The following is an 18,064-nucleotide window of genomic DNA, read 5'->3' as shown; positions in this document are numbered from 1 at the left end:
CTTCAAGAATGAGAAATTTGAATTGTTCCTGAAATTGTTTAAAGTAATTTGGAGAACGCTCAAACATCGCCTCAACCATAGTTGTTGACTTCTTTTTGAATTTTTGGTTTCTTCGCTAGTGGTGGTTTTGTTGTTGACAGCTGATCAGTCACTGAGTTCTGTATTTTGCTAGCTGAGCTGACCAAATTTTCAAACTCTCCAAGAGTTAGAGAAATTCTCTGTTCAAACTCGTAATCGTCTATTGCTTTTTTGAACAATTTCAGAAATACATATGTCCCTGTCCTTTCATAGGTTTTCAGCGTTGCTCTGATTAAGCGCTTATCAGTTTTGGAAATATCGAAATAACAATCTCCAAACTCTGTGTCTTTAGTGGACGTGAAAGGCATAGTGTGCAACTTGTTTTTATTACTTTCAAGTGTTATAATGTGTAAAACTCCAACTCAATGGGGCGGCAAGTTGGGTTTAAACAAGTGTCGTCAAACTGTCTAATTAGTTCCAAATGATTTGTGAATACAGGCTCAAGTACGCCTATTGCGTACTTGAGTCTGTCTGTTGTTCAAATATTGCATAATTAATTTCAGCTGTGAACAAAAACCTAGGTGAACCTAGGTGGGTACTTGGATCCAGCAGTGCACTGTACACCTTTTATTGGAATTATATGCGTACCATATGTTTTGAGAACACAAATGTGACCCACCCTGGGTGGGTATTTGGACCAGCAGTGCAGTGTACACTGTTTATTGGAATTATATGCGGACCACATGTTTATAACTTGGAACAGATGTGACCCTAGGTGTGTATTTGGACCAGCAGTGCAGTGTACACTGTTTATTGGAATTATATGCGGACCACATGTTTTGGTTCTATAGAGAAAACAGATATGAGCCTTGGTGTGTATTTGGAGCAGCAGTGCAGTGTACACTGTTTATTGGAATTATATGCGGACCATATGTTTATAACTTGGAACATATGTGACCCTGGGTGTGTGATATAATTAGAAGCACAAGTGAACCTACAGCTGTAAGGAAATTTTGATAAGAATAAACATGCACCAGCGTACAATGAAATGCTAATAATAAAATACGCTCTAGATAAGAACTGAGTTAGTACACACTATAAAGTGTATCGACCCATGTATAATAACAAAATTAAGAGCATATATCAGAGCACATACATTACCAAAATTAAAACCATATTTGACCCCAGATATAATTTGTTGAATTACACGTTGTGCAATATAACTTTAAAAATAGTTATTCATTTTCTTTAAACCTTGCGTTCGGTGCACTTTGCTTTCTTTCAACAGTTCGTTACCAGACAAACACCTACCAACAGTCTTCTATCAAATTGGTTTTAATATCTTTCTCAAAATTTGTACAAAAATTATGTCCGTTCAAATACTTGCTGAATCTGTAATTCCCCTGGAGCGAACATTGCTTTATCAGACAGTGTTCGAAAACTTTGTTCTGCTTATTCAACAGAAGAGACAAGGCGATGTTTGGCAAACTTAACAGCATTGTTTGATACCTAAGCTTTTCATTAACGCAATTGCTTCTTTACCAGAGAAGACAGAACCAGCAGAATGCAGTCTTACTACATCAGGGGGACATTTACCTCCAAAAACTTTGCCAACATTTCAACATCTTGGCATGGAATCATTACCTGACGACGTTAAACGAATTTTGTTTCGTTACGATTGCGACTGTGTGCCTCTGTTTGAAAACCAGCTAGGGGCTTATCAGGCTTGCGAAAACTTAGCTGACATGTAGGGCATAAAGCCATCACCTTGCTCCCCAGAAAATCAATCGCATTTGGATTCAGCCAGCTTGCCAGTAACACCAGCAGTCGATCTGAGTCCCAGTTTGACACCGACATCTAGTCCATCTCTCTTTGCGGGAATTCACAAAAACAATTCTACAGCTCTGTTCAATGACAACCAGTTTGATACAACGTTACTGTCAGCTACACAATTTCAAACACCAGAACCAGCACGTGTTTTCGGTGTCACAGACACGCCAAAGATTTGCAATGCACCAAAGAAACGGCTACCTGAGAATACTTTATTGGACTTATTTGATTAACATGAAAATTAAACTTAATGGATCACCACAAAACTCTTTTATACAGTGAGATGCTAACTTGATTTTGTTGCAAGAATGTGTGATTTCAACTTTTTAAAAGCTGATTTTAACTTTTTATATCTGTTTTATAGCTTTAAATCTGCTGAGTCAAAGAAATTAAAACTTTGCTACTGATCAAGTTCGAACATGTTCAGAAAAGATTTTCATTATGACGTAAATATTTGTTTCCTAACAAACACTCAATTATTACAACTACTATGATGTGGTGAGATTTCTCAATATATCCAGAAATACTTTTCCCAATCTGCAAAATTTTTGTTATTATTATATATATTAAACATAAATTTTAGAGACATAGCCATATGTGAGAGTATGCGGTTTTGACGCTAATGACATGCTAACTCCATGCCACAGCTGTAGCATGGATTGAATTCCAAATTCAATTCATAAGCCGAAGAAATGTTCAAAAAATAAAAAATAATCAAAGAAAATTTTTCGAAAAAATGCATTTCAGACGTCAAATTTTGACACTTAATTCAGTAGATGCCCTCTTCAGCTTACACTAGAATCAACTCTCATTTGTTACATGGGGATCAATTGAAAAAAAGAGCATGTTAGTTTAAAAAAACGAAAAAAAACTCAAAAAAAAAAATTTATTTAACACATGACCCCTGACCTTTGACCCCAGAAAAGAGGGTTCCAAAAAATACTTGGGATGAAACTGATTATTCAGTAAAACTCAGCATACTCTAAAGTACAAAACATCTCATCACACTCGTCAAATTTTACTCATCCGTTATGGAGATAATTAGCCCCTAATTAGCGACTAATTAAGGGTTAATTAACCTAATTACTAATTTCTGAAAAAAAAAGGTTTTGTACTCACTGCTTGATGCCCGACATTATTGCTCATAAGCATCATCATCAAAAAACGGCTCCTTCACCGATTTTCGAAACATCTGGCAATTAATGTCACATTAACATCTGGCATTAATTAGCATATGAAGTACCCTAAGGAAAGATGTTAGATCGGTTTTCTTTACATTTTTGGACTTATTGGGCCCTCAGTGTAAATTTATCTCATAACAGCTGTCATTAAAAAAGGCCTCAGAAAAAAAGACACATGTTTATGTCATTTAATTGTCATGTAATTGTTAATTAATGACTTGATTGACAGAAAAACAAACTTTTTTTCTGTTTATTTTTGAGCAAATTTTTTTTATGGGTCCTATGTTTTTCGGCACGGGGAGCATTTTTGCTCATCACACTTAAGAACGTAGGACAACTCTAAACATCCGTTATTGAAAATGCATAAAATAGCGCATTTTATTACAATTTTGAAAATTAGCATGTTTTTCCAGGTTCTCAAAAAAAGTTTTTTGATACAAACGATGATCAGCAATACTCGGTAGGGTTCCTTGTGGTGGTATATTTTGGCATACGATTGCAATGGAGAGTTGAAAACACATCTTTTTTCTCTCAAAAGTAACAAAAATTCGAAATTAAGGTATGCGCCAAAACCGACCAATCAGAAAACAGCATTTCAAAATTTCGAATTTGGCGCCTATGCAGTACTGTAGTCTCTAAAACTGTAAACCCCAGAAGCCATTTCTTGTTCATTCGTTTCTACTGTTCGTACTCGAGTTTAACAATTCTTTCTTACTAAAGTTAGACAATTCAAAAATGGGTTTCCAGTGTCGTTATTGTGATTCTATTCTGAGTGCAAAAGGAAATTGCTCCAGGCATGAGCATAAATTCCATCCTGATGAGATTGGTTTACCCGTATACCAATGCTCATTATGTGAGTTAACTTGTTGGAACATTTCTTTGCTCGAAGACCACATGAAAACTGCACACCAACGATTCACCAATTGCTGTCAAAGCTGCCTACTCGGATTCAACGATTGCCATCTTTACGTACAGCATATGACTTCCGTTCATCACTTACCCGTCCTAGGTGAACAATTTCAGCCTCGAGACACTCCGTTGGAAAGTGCATTCAATGGAGTGCTGAGATCTTTCGAGTCAACAGAGACCGAAGAATCCAATGATCTCGAAAACTTCATGCGGATACAAAAACTCAAAATAGACACTCTAATAAGTGAGCAGTTGACCCAGGGTCCTCAAAAAGTTCAACTATGTGCAAAATTGCGGCTTATCAAAGTTCTGTATGATGAGCCAGATATACCAGAAGATGATCCTATTGAAATATACGCAAACTCTCTGATGACTCCTGTCTACGCAAACGGACTGTCGGATGAAGAGTATTGGCAAATGGTGGAGAAGATGATGAGTGTATTGGCAACATTCAACTCATTGGGAAGTGGCTGGACACTCGAGAAAGTTCTCAAAGTTGACGTCAAATTCGCACGTTTCAGACCAATTCATGGTTCATCATACATCGCGTTGCCATCAAAAATTGCCAACTGTAGAGGATTGCTCAACGTTAGGAACCACGAAGATCGAGATTGCTTCAGGTATTGCTTTGTTGCGGCTTATCACATGTATCATCAAATAAACCTAGATAGAATTGATCGAAACTATCAAACCGACAAAACTTCAACAACTACATACAATCAACCAGGACTCCATCAACCTCTGGGCGATTTTACTATGCCCATGGGCTTTGCAGACATTCCTCAATTTCAAGCACTTAACAGCGTTCAGGTAAATGTGTTTGGATACGATAACGGCCAGTTTTTCCCCCTGAAAATTTCGTCATATAGTTCAGATTTTGTAGTGGATCTACTTTTGCTGTACGACTGTGACCGTCATCACTACGTCCTCATTACAAACCTTGTGAAGGTCGTTTGCTACGTGCGAGAACTTGATTATAGATTCTCTTACAACATTTGTCGAAACTGCTTTTGGATTTGTCGAGAAGGACTTGAAAGTTACAACCTACATCTCAGTAACTGTTGCGAAAATGCTCCTGCTGTCATTCATATGCCTTCAAGTGAGAACAACTCATACAAGTTCACGAACTTGGCTGCTACGTGGTTTTGTCCCTCTTGTTATCTATTTTGACTTCGAGTCTTTCTTACGACCGGTGTCTACTTGCAAGGGACCAAGTGATAAAGCCTTTACACAGGTCAAGGAGATACATGAACCGTGTGGCTATGCGCTAACAGTGATAGATCATCACTCATCAAGGCCAATCTTTCATCATGTAGACAGTTCTCCTGCTTGCATGACAAATTTTGTCAAAATGCTTTACAAAGTAGCCAGAGATATTTATCAGCAGAAAAGGAAGCACCCTTTCTTCAAAGGCGATAGACGAAACTTGGGAAAATCTAACGCTACACACTGTTGGATTTGTGAAAAATCGTTTTCAGAAACGGAAGATCCAGAGAACACAATTGACCTGGACCATTGCCACTACAGTGGTAAATTCTTGGGATGGGCACATGAGAAATGCAATCGTTTGAGACGAAATATCAATTTCACCCCTGTTGTGGGTCATAATATTCAAAATTATGACTTACATCACATTTGCTTGGCACTGAACAACTGCGAGCCAACCACAACCATCAGCGTCATACCAACCACCGACGAAAAATACATATCAATGACATTTGGTGTGCTTATTGACACTTTCGTAATGGAAAAGGGAAAAACAGTGAATGTTTACGAATATCTTCGATTCATAGACTCCTTCAAGATGATGAACAGTTCTTTAGAGAAACTCGTTGAAATTTTACCCGATGACCGCTTCGAAATAATGAGGGCAATGTTTTCTAAATTATCTCATGCTAACCTTCAACTACTTAAACAGAAAGGCTACTACCCTTACTCTTATGTGACTGGTCGGTCCAAGTTCAGTGACACCAGCCTCCCACCACTGAACAAGTGGGGTAACACTCTGGACGGAGGGGCAGTGAAGGTAACGGAGACTGTGCACTACTCGCATGTGTTTGCGAATTCCATCGACAGTTGAGTTTCGATACGTATAAACTGGACTGTATGCACTTCTTCACCCTACCCAATATGGCTAAGGAAGCATCACTTAGAATCTGCAAAGCCAATGTCGAGTTACTGACTGAGCGTGAACACTTGGACATGATTGAACCCGCAATTCGCGGTGGAGTCACATCTGTCTTTGAAAGTCGGCGCTTCACTGCAAATAACTCCTATATTCCCAACCACGACAGCACGGAGGCATCCTGTTTTGGTTTCTGTGTCGACGCTAATAACCTTTATGGCGGGGTAATGCAATTAGAGAAACTACTGCTCGCCGACTTTACGTTCAACACAGAGATTCAAATTCAAGAGATTTTGGACATCGCCGATGACGCTAGCATTGGATACTTTGTAGAGGACGATCACTCTTACCCGCCGAGTCTTCATGATGAGCACCGTGATTTTCCGTTGGCGCCCACAAAAGACGTGGTTGAAGACGAGTGATTGAGCGGTTACCAGATCGAATTGAAAGAACAGTACAATCTCCCATCTTCCAAAGTAAAGAAACTCCTGCAAACGTTCTTTGATAAAGAGAGATACGTGGTCCAATACAAACTGCTGAAACTCTATGTCCAACTCGGCTTGGTAATCAGAAAGGTTCACAGAGTGCTTCAATTTCGACAAGAAAACTGACTATCGCTATACATTACACTAAATAGTGAAAAGCGGCAAGTTGCGTCAAACAAGTTTGAAGAAAACTTTTATAAACTGATGAATAATGCAGTTTATGGTAAAAACTGTGAATCCAAAAGACGCAGAAATAAAATAACAATTGCTCGAGATGCAGAGCATGCGCTAAAGTTAATATCCAGATTTGAGTTTGATCGCTTTATGATATTTGGGGAGAACTTAGCAGCCTTGACCACACGACCAAAGTCCATTTATTGGAACACTCCCACTATTGTGGGAGCAACTATCTTAGATCTTGCAAAATTCCACATGTACTCATTCCATTACAATGTCATGTGCCCCAACTTTAACTGTCGCCTTCTTTACAGCGATACAGATAGTCTCCTTTATGCGATAAAAAGTGACGATTTTTATACAGAGTTATCGCAGAAGCCTCAGTCAGTATTAAGTCATTTTGATTTCTCAAATTACCCACCCAATTTATTTTTTTACGATACCACTAACAAAAGAGTCGTCCTCAAATACAAGGACGAATTCGCCGGCGACTATATTACTGACTTTATCTGTTTCAAGCCGAAGCTGTACTCCATCCTGTCAAAAAGTAAGTTTATTCTCTCATAAAACAAAACTGTTAGCTGTTGTATAAAAATTCGTATTGGGTTAATAGGCATCTGGAAGGTGTTAAATCGTTTTATATTTACATAGGGTGTTAGTAATCATAATAGCACCTAATATTTCTCATTTCTTTCTTTCTTTCTTTTAGGTTGTCGAAAACTTTCAGCAAAAGGGGTTACGAGGGCCGCACAACAACATCTTCGCCACGTCGACTTCTTAAACACTCTCAGCACTGGAAACCACCTGCGCTCAGAGAACACCAGGATTGTGTCCGACCACCACAAGCTGCAGACAGTTACTACAAACAAAATTTGTCTGTCAGCTTTTGACAACAAGCGCTATATACTACCCGATGGCATGAAAACCCTCCCGTTTGGCCATTATGAAATTGGCGGTTATGCTATCGATGAAATTGATTGGAATAACGACGATGTGGAATGGGATTATGACGATTTTAGCGACTTACTTCTGAGCTCGAGCCCAGAGTGGGATAACAGTTTTGTTGTACCACACTCCTCTCCAGATACCACCACCACCCAAAGCTCCAACACATGGCAACCACCAGACCCCGGTTTTGTCGGCGCTCAGAATATAAACGATTCCGATATTGAAAGTAGCGATATCGTTGATTTCGATGCCAGTTTCGAAGAAAACTCTACGCCCGATAATCCGTTCATTAATTTTGAGGCAGAAGAATCAAGTGAAAGCGAGTCAGAGGGCCCTGTGTGTAAAACTGCAAGGCGATATTAGACTGCATAATTAAATTTAATTGCCCAGAGAGAGACACGCAAAACTGAACCAGTATTGATTTTGCATGCAGTGTGAAATTTGGTTTTAATTTAATTTGTTTGAGTGTTTTGAAATCAAAAGCAAGCGGCGAGACAGAAAGCAAAGTTAAAGGGAAACAAGGGCGGCAGAATAAGGAAGGGAGGGGGAATAAAAGAGTCGAAATGGAAAGATTCAGTAGGAAAGGGAAATATAGAGCGGCGGAAAGATTTTATCCCACCTATCCTATTCCCACTTAACCGCCACTACCTATTATCCTATGGTTAAGAGTCGAATGATAACCCCCCTTTCTTTACGTAGGTATTATACACTACTAGAAGGAATAACTTGAGCTTGATTTGCTCTTACCTAAATAGATCAAATTATAAAATGACGATTGATTTTTATTTGTTTGCAGTAAGTCAGTCTTCGGAGCAATTTTTAAAGTGTAATCAATTCGGTTAATTAACTCTTGATTCTGAGCATGTTAGTACGGAGATTTCTTATTGAAGAACACTATGTGGGTGATTTGGATTAATTATCAGTCTTTTGATATTACAGATCACATCGCCGTGAACTGTTCGACTTCTGCTCCTCTCGAGATTATGACTTGTTCTTCATTGAGACCATCACCTATGACCTAAACTTGATACAACTGTACATCAAAGGCATCGAACTGACCAATCCCGACTACCTCAACATGAGCAGAGAAGATGCTGTACTCAAGTTCGAGAACCACTTCAGAGACTACGCCGACTCCTATCAAACACTTGACGATCAAGTTGGTTGACTAAAATCATTGTTAAAGTGTCTGATCATCAAGACCCTTGCATACCGCGATATTTTTACAGAAACTGCCACATGTTTTTATTAATCTCGAAAATCTAAAACCATTAAAAGTTCGTAACTTGATGTATAACGCAATCTTATTGGTGCTTGAACTTAGAAAGCGTCGACTTTATCAGAAAAGGCGCCATTCCACTAAGCGAAATTTGCACTTATAGAAAATTTCCATTCCGAAGGTTATAGAAATATTTGTAACCAGAGAAAGAAGTTCTGGAGTTTTTACAGTGGCATCCAGTGAGTAATTACTGCGACTCTTAGATTTTCTTATTAATAGCCGCACAGCGATAGCTGAGGCTATTATTGGCCTTCTCTTGGTTTTTTACAATTCAAAGAATTTGAATTGTATTGGGGCGCTGTCTTTTTTTACAATTCAAAGAATTTGAATTGTATTGGGGCGCTGTCTTTTTTACGACTCGAAGAGGAGTATTGGTTTTCTCTCGGTCTTTTTTTTTTTACAGGAAGTAGATTTGTTCACGCGGCATTTTGACCTAAAAGCGAAAGTGTGAAACGCTGTCTTGGTGAACAGATTTTCGCTAAGCGAGAGAAGTTTTTTGATCATGCGCTGCGTTTAGTGAATGACTTTTTGACTTTGAAAAGTAGTTTTTGACTGAATGGCACATATAGATAACCGTTTTTAGCCGTTTTTTCGTCTAAGTGACCCTATTTTTTTTGCTTTTAGTTCGGTTTCTTGTAGAAATAAATTTTATTCGATACTATATTGAAATGTCAACCTCGGAAATTGATGCCACAGAGCCTGAAAATGCGTTTCAATTTGAAAAATGGCACATTTTTCTTGATTTTTTAGTTATTTTTTTGGCTTTTTTCTATTAATTTCTTCATTTTTGGATCTTTTTACAGTCTTTTTGTCAAAAATCAGTTAATAATGCAACATCTCTCTGATAATTCATATATTCAACGCCTCTTTCTACCTCGATGTATTTTTGTTTTTGTAAAAATGTACATATGCTAATCCGATTTTGGTATTTTTTCCGATTTTCGTCAGTTTTTTTGTTTGTATTTTGGTTGTAATTGCTAGAAATAGTCTTTTTGTGCAACATAAGGGACTTTAATTTCGTTTCAATAACAATTCAGGCATTTTTTGGCGCTAAGTTTTTGAAAAACAGTTAAAACTTTTTCATAAATGCAGTCTTAAAAGTTTTTTTGACCATTTTTTTGCAAAATGTTTCAATGTTTTGTAATTATTAATTCTGCTTTTAACTATTTTTTTGTTCTCCTCAGGAGGATAGATCTCTGTATCGGATGACTAGTTATCTTTTCTATCTCTTGAGTGCTGAACAATGAAAGGTATTCGTTTTCGTGAATTTTTTTAATTTGATTTTTGACTTTAAAAATCAAGAATGTCTTTGTTACGGTGTTCCTTACATTGTGCCCATATTCTTCACATTCTATTTAGTATCATTCTAGCTATGTCCTGGCACCTACATTTGTTTTCGGTATATTGATTTTTTCAGTTGTTGAAAATGAATGATTTCAGCTTTTTCTTTTTTTCGTTATTTTCTTTGGTTTGCAGTTGTTTTCATTCAACATAAGGCAGTACTGAGAGTTCGATAGCTAGCCTTTTCAAAAATTGCCACTTATGACTATTTACTGCAACTTTCTTCCGGCCTTATCATTAATTTAAATGATTTTTCGCCTTTGAATATTCTTCTGCTGCTTATGTCTTTTCTATGATCAATTTAATTTTTGAATTAGTATGAAATCATGTTGTCTAGCATATGTACAACAAGGAACAAGTGTATGTTGTTTTTTTTGTCTCAATGGCAGTGATTAGAAGTTTAATTTTAGGTGTTTTCTGATTCTTAAATTTGAGCTTTCGTTTTTGAAAAGATATAACTTCGTTTCTAAAATTATTATCTGCCGTTTGCTTTCGCGATCTTTTTCAGATTAGAATCATGAATTATTTGAGGTCAATTGATAACCTTGTCAGATTGTTCAGACTATCAGTTTTTTGACAAACCTAATCTTTTCGGATTTTTTAACGTTACTTAACGTTTTCAATAATATAAAATTTTATTGCTTTTTTCTCTTGATGACAGTGGTTTAAATTTCACCAATTTTTAGAGCAGACCTGGAGAGGCAGCGAGTTAATGGTTTAATACAAAAAGTAGTGGCTTACGCTGCAATTACGGTTTTGTTAGTGAAGTTTTGAGGCTTCGAGTCGCTTCCGGGATTCTTCCGGCTATGTTTTTTTTTTTAAGATCTGTTCACACATTTTCATGATTTTTGAAGTCAAATTGGAGTAGTGATTTTGGTCACGCCGAAACAGGAAATGGAGCGAAAAAGCGAGTGGTTTTGCGGCGTGAATTTTTTTCGCTCTAATTTTAAAGTAGAGTGCAAAAATGGTGTTTGAACAAAAATTCGGTTTCTCGGTAGTGGTTTTTTGTTCACATGCGGCAATTTCACTCTGATTTTTACTGTTTTTTCGATTTTTTGGATCGGATTTTTTTCTAAATGGTTTTCGCAATCCATTCACAGCTCATTCTAGGCCTAGTTTTTTGTTTGAATTAAATTTTCATTTCTCGCTAATGGTTTTTTTTGTTCACATGCGGCATTTTGACATTGATTTTTTGTTTCTTTTTTTCTTATTTTTGATCTGATTTTTTAAAAATGGTTTTCTCAATTCACTCATAGTCCACTCTAGGTCTAGTTGTTCTGTTTAGTCAATGAAAATTCTTTGAATTGTACGTCAGGACTTGTCCTGCTATGTTTTTTTTAAGATCTGTTCACACATTTTCATGATTTTTGAAGTCAAATTGGAGTGGTGATTTTGGTCACGCCGAAACAGGAAATGGAGCGAAAAAGCGAGTGGTTTTGAGGCGTGAAATTTTTTCGCTCTAAATTTAAAGTAGAGTGAGAAAATGGTGTTTGAACAAACATTCGCTTTCTCGCTAGTGGTTTTTTGTTCACATGCGGCAATTTCACTTTGATTTTTACTCTTTTTTCGATTTTTTGGATCGGATTTTTTTCTAAATGGTTTTTCCAATCCATTCATAGTCCGTTTTAGGTCTAGTTTTTTTAGTCAATGAAAATTCTTTGAATTATACGTCAGGACTTGTCCTGCTATGTTTTTTATTTCGTCGTCATGATTTTTGTTACGACCATTTGACGTCACAGCCATTTTTTGTTGTTCATTCGTTCATGCAATTTCAACTGAATTGCATGTGTGACGTCATTTTTCGCTCTTAGTGGAGCGAGTTTTTTTGTTCATTCGCGTGATTAAATTATTGGTCACACTTGACTTACCTCACTCTCAAAAATGACTTCCTCACTTTGAAATTGACTTTTATTTACTTTAATTCAAAGAGATAAGGTCAAATGGGTGTGTATCACTCTAAATGAAGGTTATTTGAGATCAGCTAATAGAGGCAGCAATAACTTATACAGATTTTTAATCAAAATATAACAGATCAGCCTTCAATGAGAAGACGAATTTTTTTGGTCTGTCTTTTTTACTGTTTTTTTAAACTGCCGATCTACGAATCTATTGCGGCTATTTTCTGGCAATCTGCCAGCTATGTTTTTTATTTACATGCAAAAAATCTCAATTGAGTGAGACGGTTTGTGAGATTCTGTCTGCGGCAGAAAAGGCTCAGAACCTTAGAATAGTTTTGTGGTGAAAGTCTTAAACTAGAGAAGTCAAAGGATCCGGGCCGAGGAATTTTTGAAAAAACAGTCAAAATACAGTCAGATATACAATCAAAATTTAGTCATACAACAAAAAGCTCATTTGTGGTGAATGCGGTGAATTTGTTAGATCACTGCTAAAATGGGGTGAAGTTACAAAACTCTACCGCTTGGTCTGAGTCTGGAAACTTCAACCTCCAACGTGCTATTCAAAACTTCCATCATTGCAGTTCTGAACCTTAGCGATTGAATTCTTTATGAGCAGCCGGGAGAAGAAAGACATAAAACAATCAGATGTTTTCCTCTCAACAAAAATGAGAAGAAACTGCAGTTCTTCAAAATGACCGGTAGTTTGTGGCAAGGACAGCCGAATTCAGTTACCTCTCAATATCGACGATGCCAATCGTTATAATGTGTTCTTCTCAATGATTGGTGAAAAGTTAAATCAAAAATTTAAATTGAGAGATATCAGTCTTCGAGACCAACAATCAAAATCAATGTTATTATTGAAAACAGAATTTGAAATAATGCAAAATTTGAAATTGAAATAAATTGCGGACTAGCCATCTCAACTATTTATAAAAACTGTCTGTTTCCCTAAGCCATCATCTCGATTTAATATTTTACGTTTTAATATTTGCTTGTCTGAAGGTGTTTTTCAGGATTTGCTTAAAAAAGTGGCATTGCAGAAATTAGACAAAGTAGTTAAAAGAATTTTGCAAATAATTGTTATCAAAACAATGGACTCCGTCAGCTTCATCCGCGAACAATTCAAATTTTTTTGAGTGCAGGAGCTTCATCTATACGAACTACTTTAAACTACTTACGAAACTACTTACGTTTTAAACTACTTGCGAAATGCTTAAAAGACGAGAATTTTATTTTGGACAGATAACCTTTCTTAACAGATTTTGGAGTATCTAAACTTCTCTAACCAATAACGAATAAAAACCCCGCCACTCAACGCAAAATTTCCCATTAAAGCATAGTGAATAATATCAGGAAATAATTAATTCTCTGTTAGTCTCGATTCGATTGTTTGTCCGCTTTGGTGATCAGGTTAGAAGACTAAGCAAACAACAGCTAACAAAAAATTGAACGATTTTTTTTTCTGAATGATTGCCTTACTAGAGTTATTTATGGCTTAAGTTAGTTTTCTGACTGATTAGGGAGTTAAAATTGCTCTCAGTAGTTTCTGTTGTATTTTTCACTATACAGTTGTTGGAGTTTTGATTGGTTATTTTTCAAATAATCTGTCTTCCTTTCTCTCGTGCTTCGTGTATACGAAGTAACCGTCTTTTTCTCTCTTTTTACGTCGAGAATTCGCGAAAAATGAGGATTGATTTATCAAACTTTTATTTGCAAATTTTCCCTCCTCTGTTCCTTACTCTGAATGTTTTGCTAGTTGTGTATCTTCTAATAATAAAAAAGTTTGAAGCAGAAGCAACTGTTTTAATAAATGCGAGCGCTGAGAATTTTTTTCTTGCAAAACTTTGTTTAGCTCCTTCGGTTTGGTTTATTTATTTGCCCAACTGTATTCAAGTGGCAACTCTGATCACTTCTTCAACGCTTTCAACTTGAGGCAGTTTAAAGCATTTTATTGGTTTTCTGATGTTATTGAACTCAGCGGTTGACTGCATTTTTTGTTGATTACTGAAGAAGCGTTTTTTTTTGCCATTTGGAGTTTTTAATGATGCTGATTGAGGCGTTTTTGCTCATCTTAACTTGATGGCTCTAAAATGCTTGTGGATTATTTGAATGTTGGTGTTCTGACTCATATCGCTGACATAAAAATCAATTGTTTCTCTTCAGACACTGGCTCAACTGGTAAAGTAGACATTTCAGATAGCTGTATAAGTAGGAGTTTAAAGTGATTGCTGAGGTGCCATTGGAACTTTGATGTTGTTCTTGATTATAGGATTTTGGCCAAGAGGATCCTCGTATTACATACAAAGCTTTGACAATGATTGAAGAGTTTTTAATTGACATTTCTGTTTGTAGGTTGAGGAAGACATTGCGTTTCTGAAAATCTTCGATGGCGGTTCTCGATGTCTGGTGCACAACATGCATGGGTACATGCAGAGCAAGATGGTGTACTATCTGATGACTCTGCACTTTGCGAGACAGCCCATATACATCACTAGACACGGAGAGGCTTACAATAACACTCTGGGTATCATTGGGGGAGATAGCGAACTCACAGCCAGAGGTTGCCACTTACAACTTATTTGACACATATTCTGCTCAGTTAATACTAATGTTTTCGCTTGCATGAAATACTTTACGGCCAGAATTTCATAAAGTCGTTTCAATTTATGCTTTGATCTGAAACTTATGATTGCCTGGGAATCTGTCAGTTATCATTTTGCAATGCACGTGAAGACCATAAGCTTGAGCTCGTAGTATTATTTGACGTAAATTTGTTCAGTTGGTCCGAGATACTAAAATGTTTATTGTTTAATTTTCCTTGAAATAAGGTTTATTTGAAAAACTTTAACTGAAACTTGTTAAAATGTCTCAAATATTTCTTACTTAATTCGATTTTATAGAGTTGGTCCAAGTTACCTCGGTTAAATTGTCATAAACTTGTTGAAATAATGGCTGAATTTTCAGACATGGTTTTCTCACGAAATTTTTACCGGAACTTTCTTAGCAAACTTTTTTTTATCTTGGATGACATAGTTAAAATGAATTTAATAAGAAAACAATAGCCCTGAATGTGCTTGCCATTAATTGCTTCTCAACTTTTTTGCAACAGTTATTGTCTGCACGTTTAGGGTTCAAGTACGCAGATGCTTTTGCCAGCTACATAAACAACTTGCCAGAATTAAAAAACTTCAGCAGTAGCATTATGGATCACGGTGGCCAACCGGGAGTACAAGTGTGGGCCAGCACTCTCAAGCGAACACAGCAGACAGCCTCTCGTGTTCACGCACCTGTGCTGTGCTGGAACGCTCTCACTGAACTGGACGCTGGTCAGTTTGATGGGAAGAGTTACGAGTACATTGAGAAGAACCACCCTCAAGATGCCTTACACAGGAGAGAGGATAAGTTCAGGTATCCTATTTGACCTTTCCTTTCATTTCCTACATCTGTTTCCTCCCATTTTATAAATATTTTGTTATTTTCGCGACGACTTCAGTCTTCGATTAATAAGAGTATTCCCTAGCATGTTTCTAATCAGGAATCATGAAATCAGGAATCTATTCGTTATTAATTGCTCTCGAACGGAGTGTGACGCAATTGTTGTAGTCGTGTGAGTAGTTAATTGCTCTCAAACGGAGTTTGTAGCATTTATATTAGTTAGTCCTGTTGGGCTTTTTATGCGATTTTTCACTTGACCGGTTTTTCGTCTGGCCCATTTGACTTTTCGTCCTCAAAAACGGGATAAACAGGTTGCACCGAGCGGTCATTAAGTTCTCTTAGAGCCTTTCAGCTCACTAGTCCCAAAGTATGCGATTCACAGAAACTGTTTTGGAGACATGTACTTATGCTGTGAAGGGCGGCTCTTTGAGGTGCGCGAGCTGGCTACTTCCAAAACCAACAGTTCGATGATTGCTGTAAGTAAATAATTACACTGTTGAGTAGTTTTGGTGGAATTACTTTTGATACAGCATCAAGGTATTCAAGTGTTGATTAATAGCCGCACAGCGATAGCTGGGGCTATTATTGGCCTTCTCTTGGTTTTTTGCAATTCAAAGAATTTGAATTGTATTGGGGCGCTGTCTTTTTTTTTTAAAGATCTGTTCACACATTTTCATGATTTTTGTCAAATTTTTTCATGATTTTCATGATTTTTGTCAAATCTGTTCACATTTTCACTACAAGTCAAATTGGAGTAGTGATTTTGATTGGTGTTCGAGAACAAAAATTCGCTTTCTCGCTAGTGGTTTTTTGTTCACATGCGGCAATTTCACTTTGATATTTACTGTTTTTCGATTTTTTGGATCCGACTTTTTTTGTAAATGGGTTTTTCCAATCCATTCATAGTTCATTCTAGGCCTAGTTTTTTGTCTGAACCAAATTTCCATTTCTCGCTAGTGCTTTTTTGTTCACTTGCCGCATTTTGACATTGATTTTGCCGCATTTGTTTTATCTGATTTTTTTAGAAATGGTTTTCCCAATTCACTAATATTCCGTTCTAGGTCTAGTGGTTTGTTTGTTTAGTCAATGAAAATTCTTTGAATTGTACGTCAGGACTTGTCCTCCTAGGTTTTTTATTTCGTCGACGCGATTTTTGTTGCGACCATATGACGACACAACCACTTCAAATCTGCATTTTGATCATTCGTTCATGCAATTTAAACTGAAGTGCGCGCGTGACGTGCGTGCTTCGCTCTCAATGAAGCAATTTTTTTTGTTCATTCGCGTGATTAAATTTCTGGTCACACTTGACTTACCTCACTCTCAAAAATAACTTCCTCACTTTGAAATTGACTTTTATTTACTTTAATTCAAAGAGATAAGGTCAAATGGGTGCGTGTCACTCCAAATGAATGTTTTTTTTAGAGCAGCTAATAGAGGCAGCAAAAACTTATACAGATTTTAAATCAAAATATAACATATCAACCTTCAATGAAAAGACGAATTTTTTGGGTCCGTCTTTTTTACTGTTTTTTTAGACTGCGGGTCTACGAAGCTATTGCGGCTATTTTCTGGCAATCTTTGTTATGTTTTAACAGCTATGTTTTTTATTTGTAGATATCGCTACCCAGACGGAGAGTCCTATGACGATCTAGTGACTAGATTAGAGCCAGTGATTATGGAGTTGGAGAGGACACGCTCCACTATTGTCATCGTCTGTCATCAAGGAGTCATGCGATGTCTCATGGCATACCTCCTCGATCGAGACTTTGACGAGCTCCCCTACTTAGACGTGCCTCTGCACCACCTCTACAAAATCACTCCTCACGCGTGTGGATACGAAGTGGAAGACATCGATTTCAACATTCCCTCAAACGAGTATATCCGCTCTAAAGAGAGAAAGAAAAGTTCAGTTGTTCAACCCCCAAAAGTGGAGCCGAATTACTCTTACTAACTTTAAGGATTGATCAATGATAGTGCAAATGCAAATAAAGCAGATCGAAGTTGAAAACTCTAAAAATATTTTTAGCGTTTAAACAAATAGCTGAAGGTTTAATTTTTATATGGGATATTACAGATGTTTTTTGGCAGTTGGATTTTAATATATGTCCTTTTATGAATGCGTTTACGTAAATGCGGAGTTAAGTTTCCATCTCAAAGTTTTTGTTAACATTTTTTCGCCGAACAGGTAACACGATGAGTAAATGATGTGGGGGTTTAATCGAGATCCAAGAAAAAGCCAGTGTAAACCAATTTCTTTTCTGGTCATCCAATTGAAGGGAAGTTGTTAGTGCAAGATTTGTCTCCAAATGAGATTGGGAAACCTGTCACATTTAGGTACCTGTAGTATGTAGTCCTCAATGTTTGGGTAGCTCAATTAATCTGCCTGCTTTCAATCGGAACTTTTTTATAGGTGAATCTTTATTTTGGCGGTTTTA

General features: G+C 36.9%; 1 protein-coding gene across 1 annotated transcript in view; it reads left to right on the top strand.

Annotated features, from left to right (window-relative positions):
- LOC142341799 (6-phosphofructo-2-kinase/fructose-2,6-bisphosphatase 1-like) overlaps positions 1–17,785 on the top strand; it is a 34,109-nt gene extending 16,324 nt beyond the window's left edge. The window contains exons 5-8 of the mRNA XM_075393038.1: positions 8,613–8,832; positions 14,544–14,751; positions 15,320–15,599; positions 17,244–17,785. Of these exons, the coding sequence (XP_075249153.1) occupies positions 8,613–8,832; positions 14,544–14,751; positions 15,320–15,599; positions 17,244–17,580 (1,045 nt within the window). The 3' untranslated portion in view covers positions 17,581–17,785. The remainder of the gene's footprint in view (positions 1–8,612; positions 8,833–14,543; positions 14,752–15,319; positions 15,600–17,243) is intronic.
- Positions 17,786–18,064: the final 279 nt, after the last annotated feature.

Source organism: Convolutriloba macropyga, chromosome 6, assembly GCF_964194025.1.
Source record: "Convolutriloba macropyga chromosome 6, txConMacr16.3, whole genome shotgun sequence".
NCBI lineage: Eukaryota > Metazoa > Xenacoelomorpha > Acoela > Convolutidae > Convolutriloba > Convolutriloba macropyga.
The sequence above is the reverse complement of the archived record's forward strand: the minus strand, read 5'-3'. Positions and strand labels throughout refer to the sequence as shown.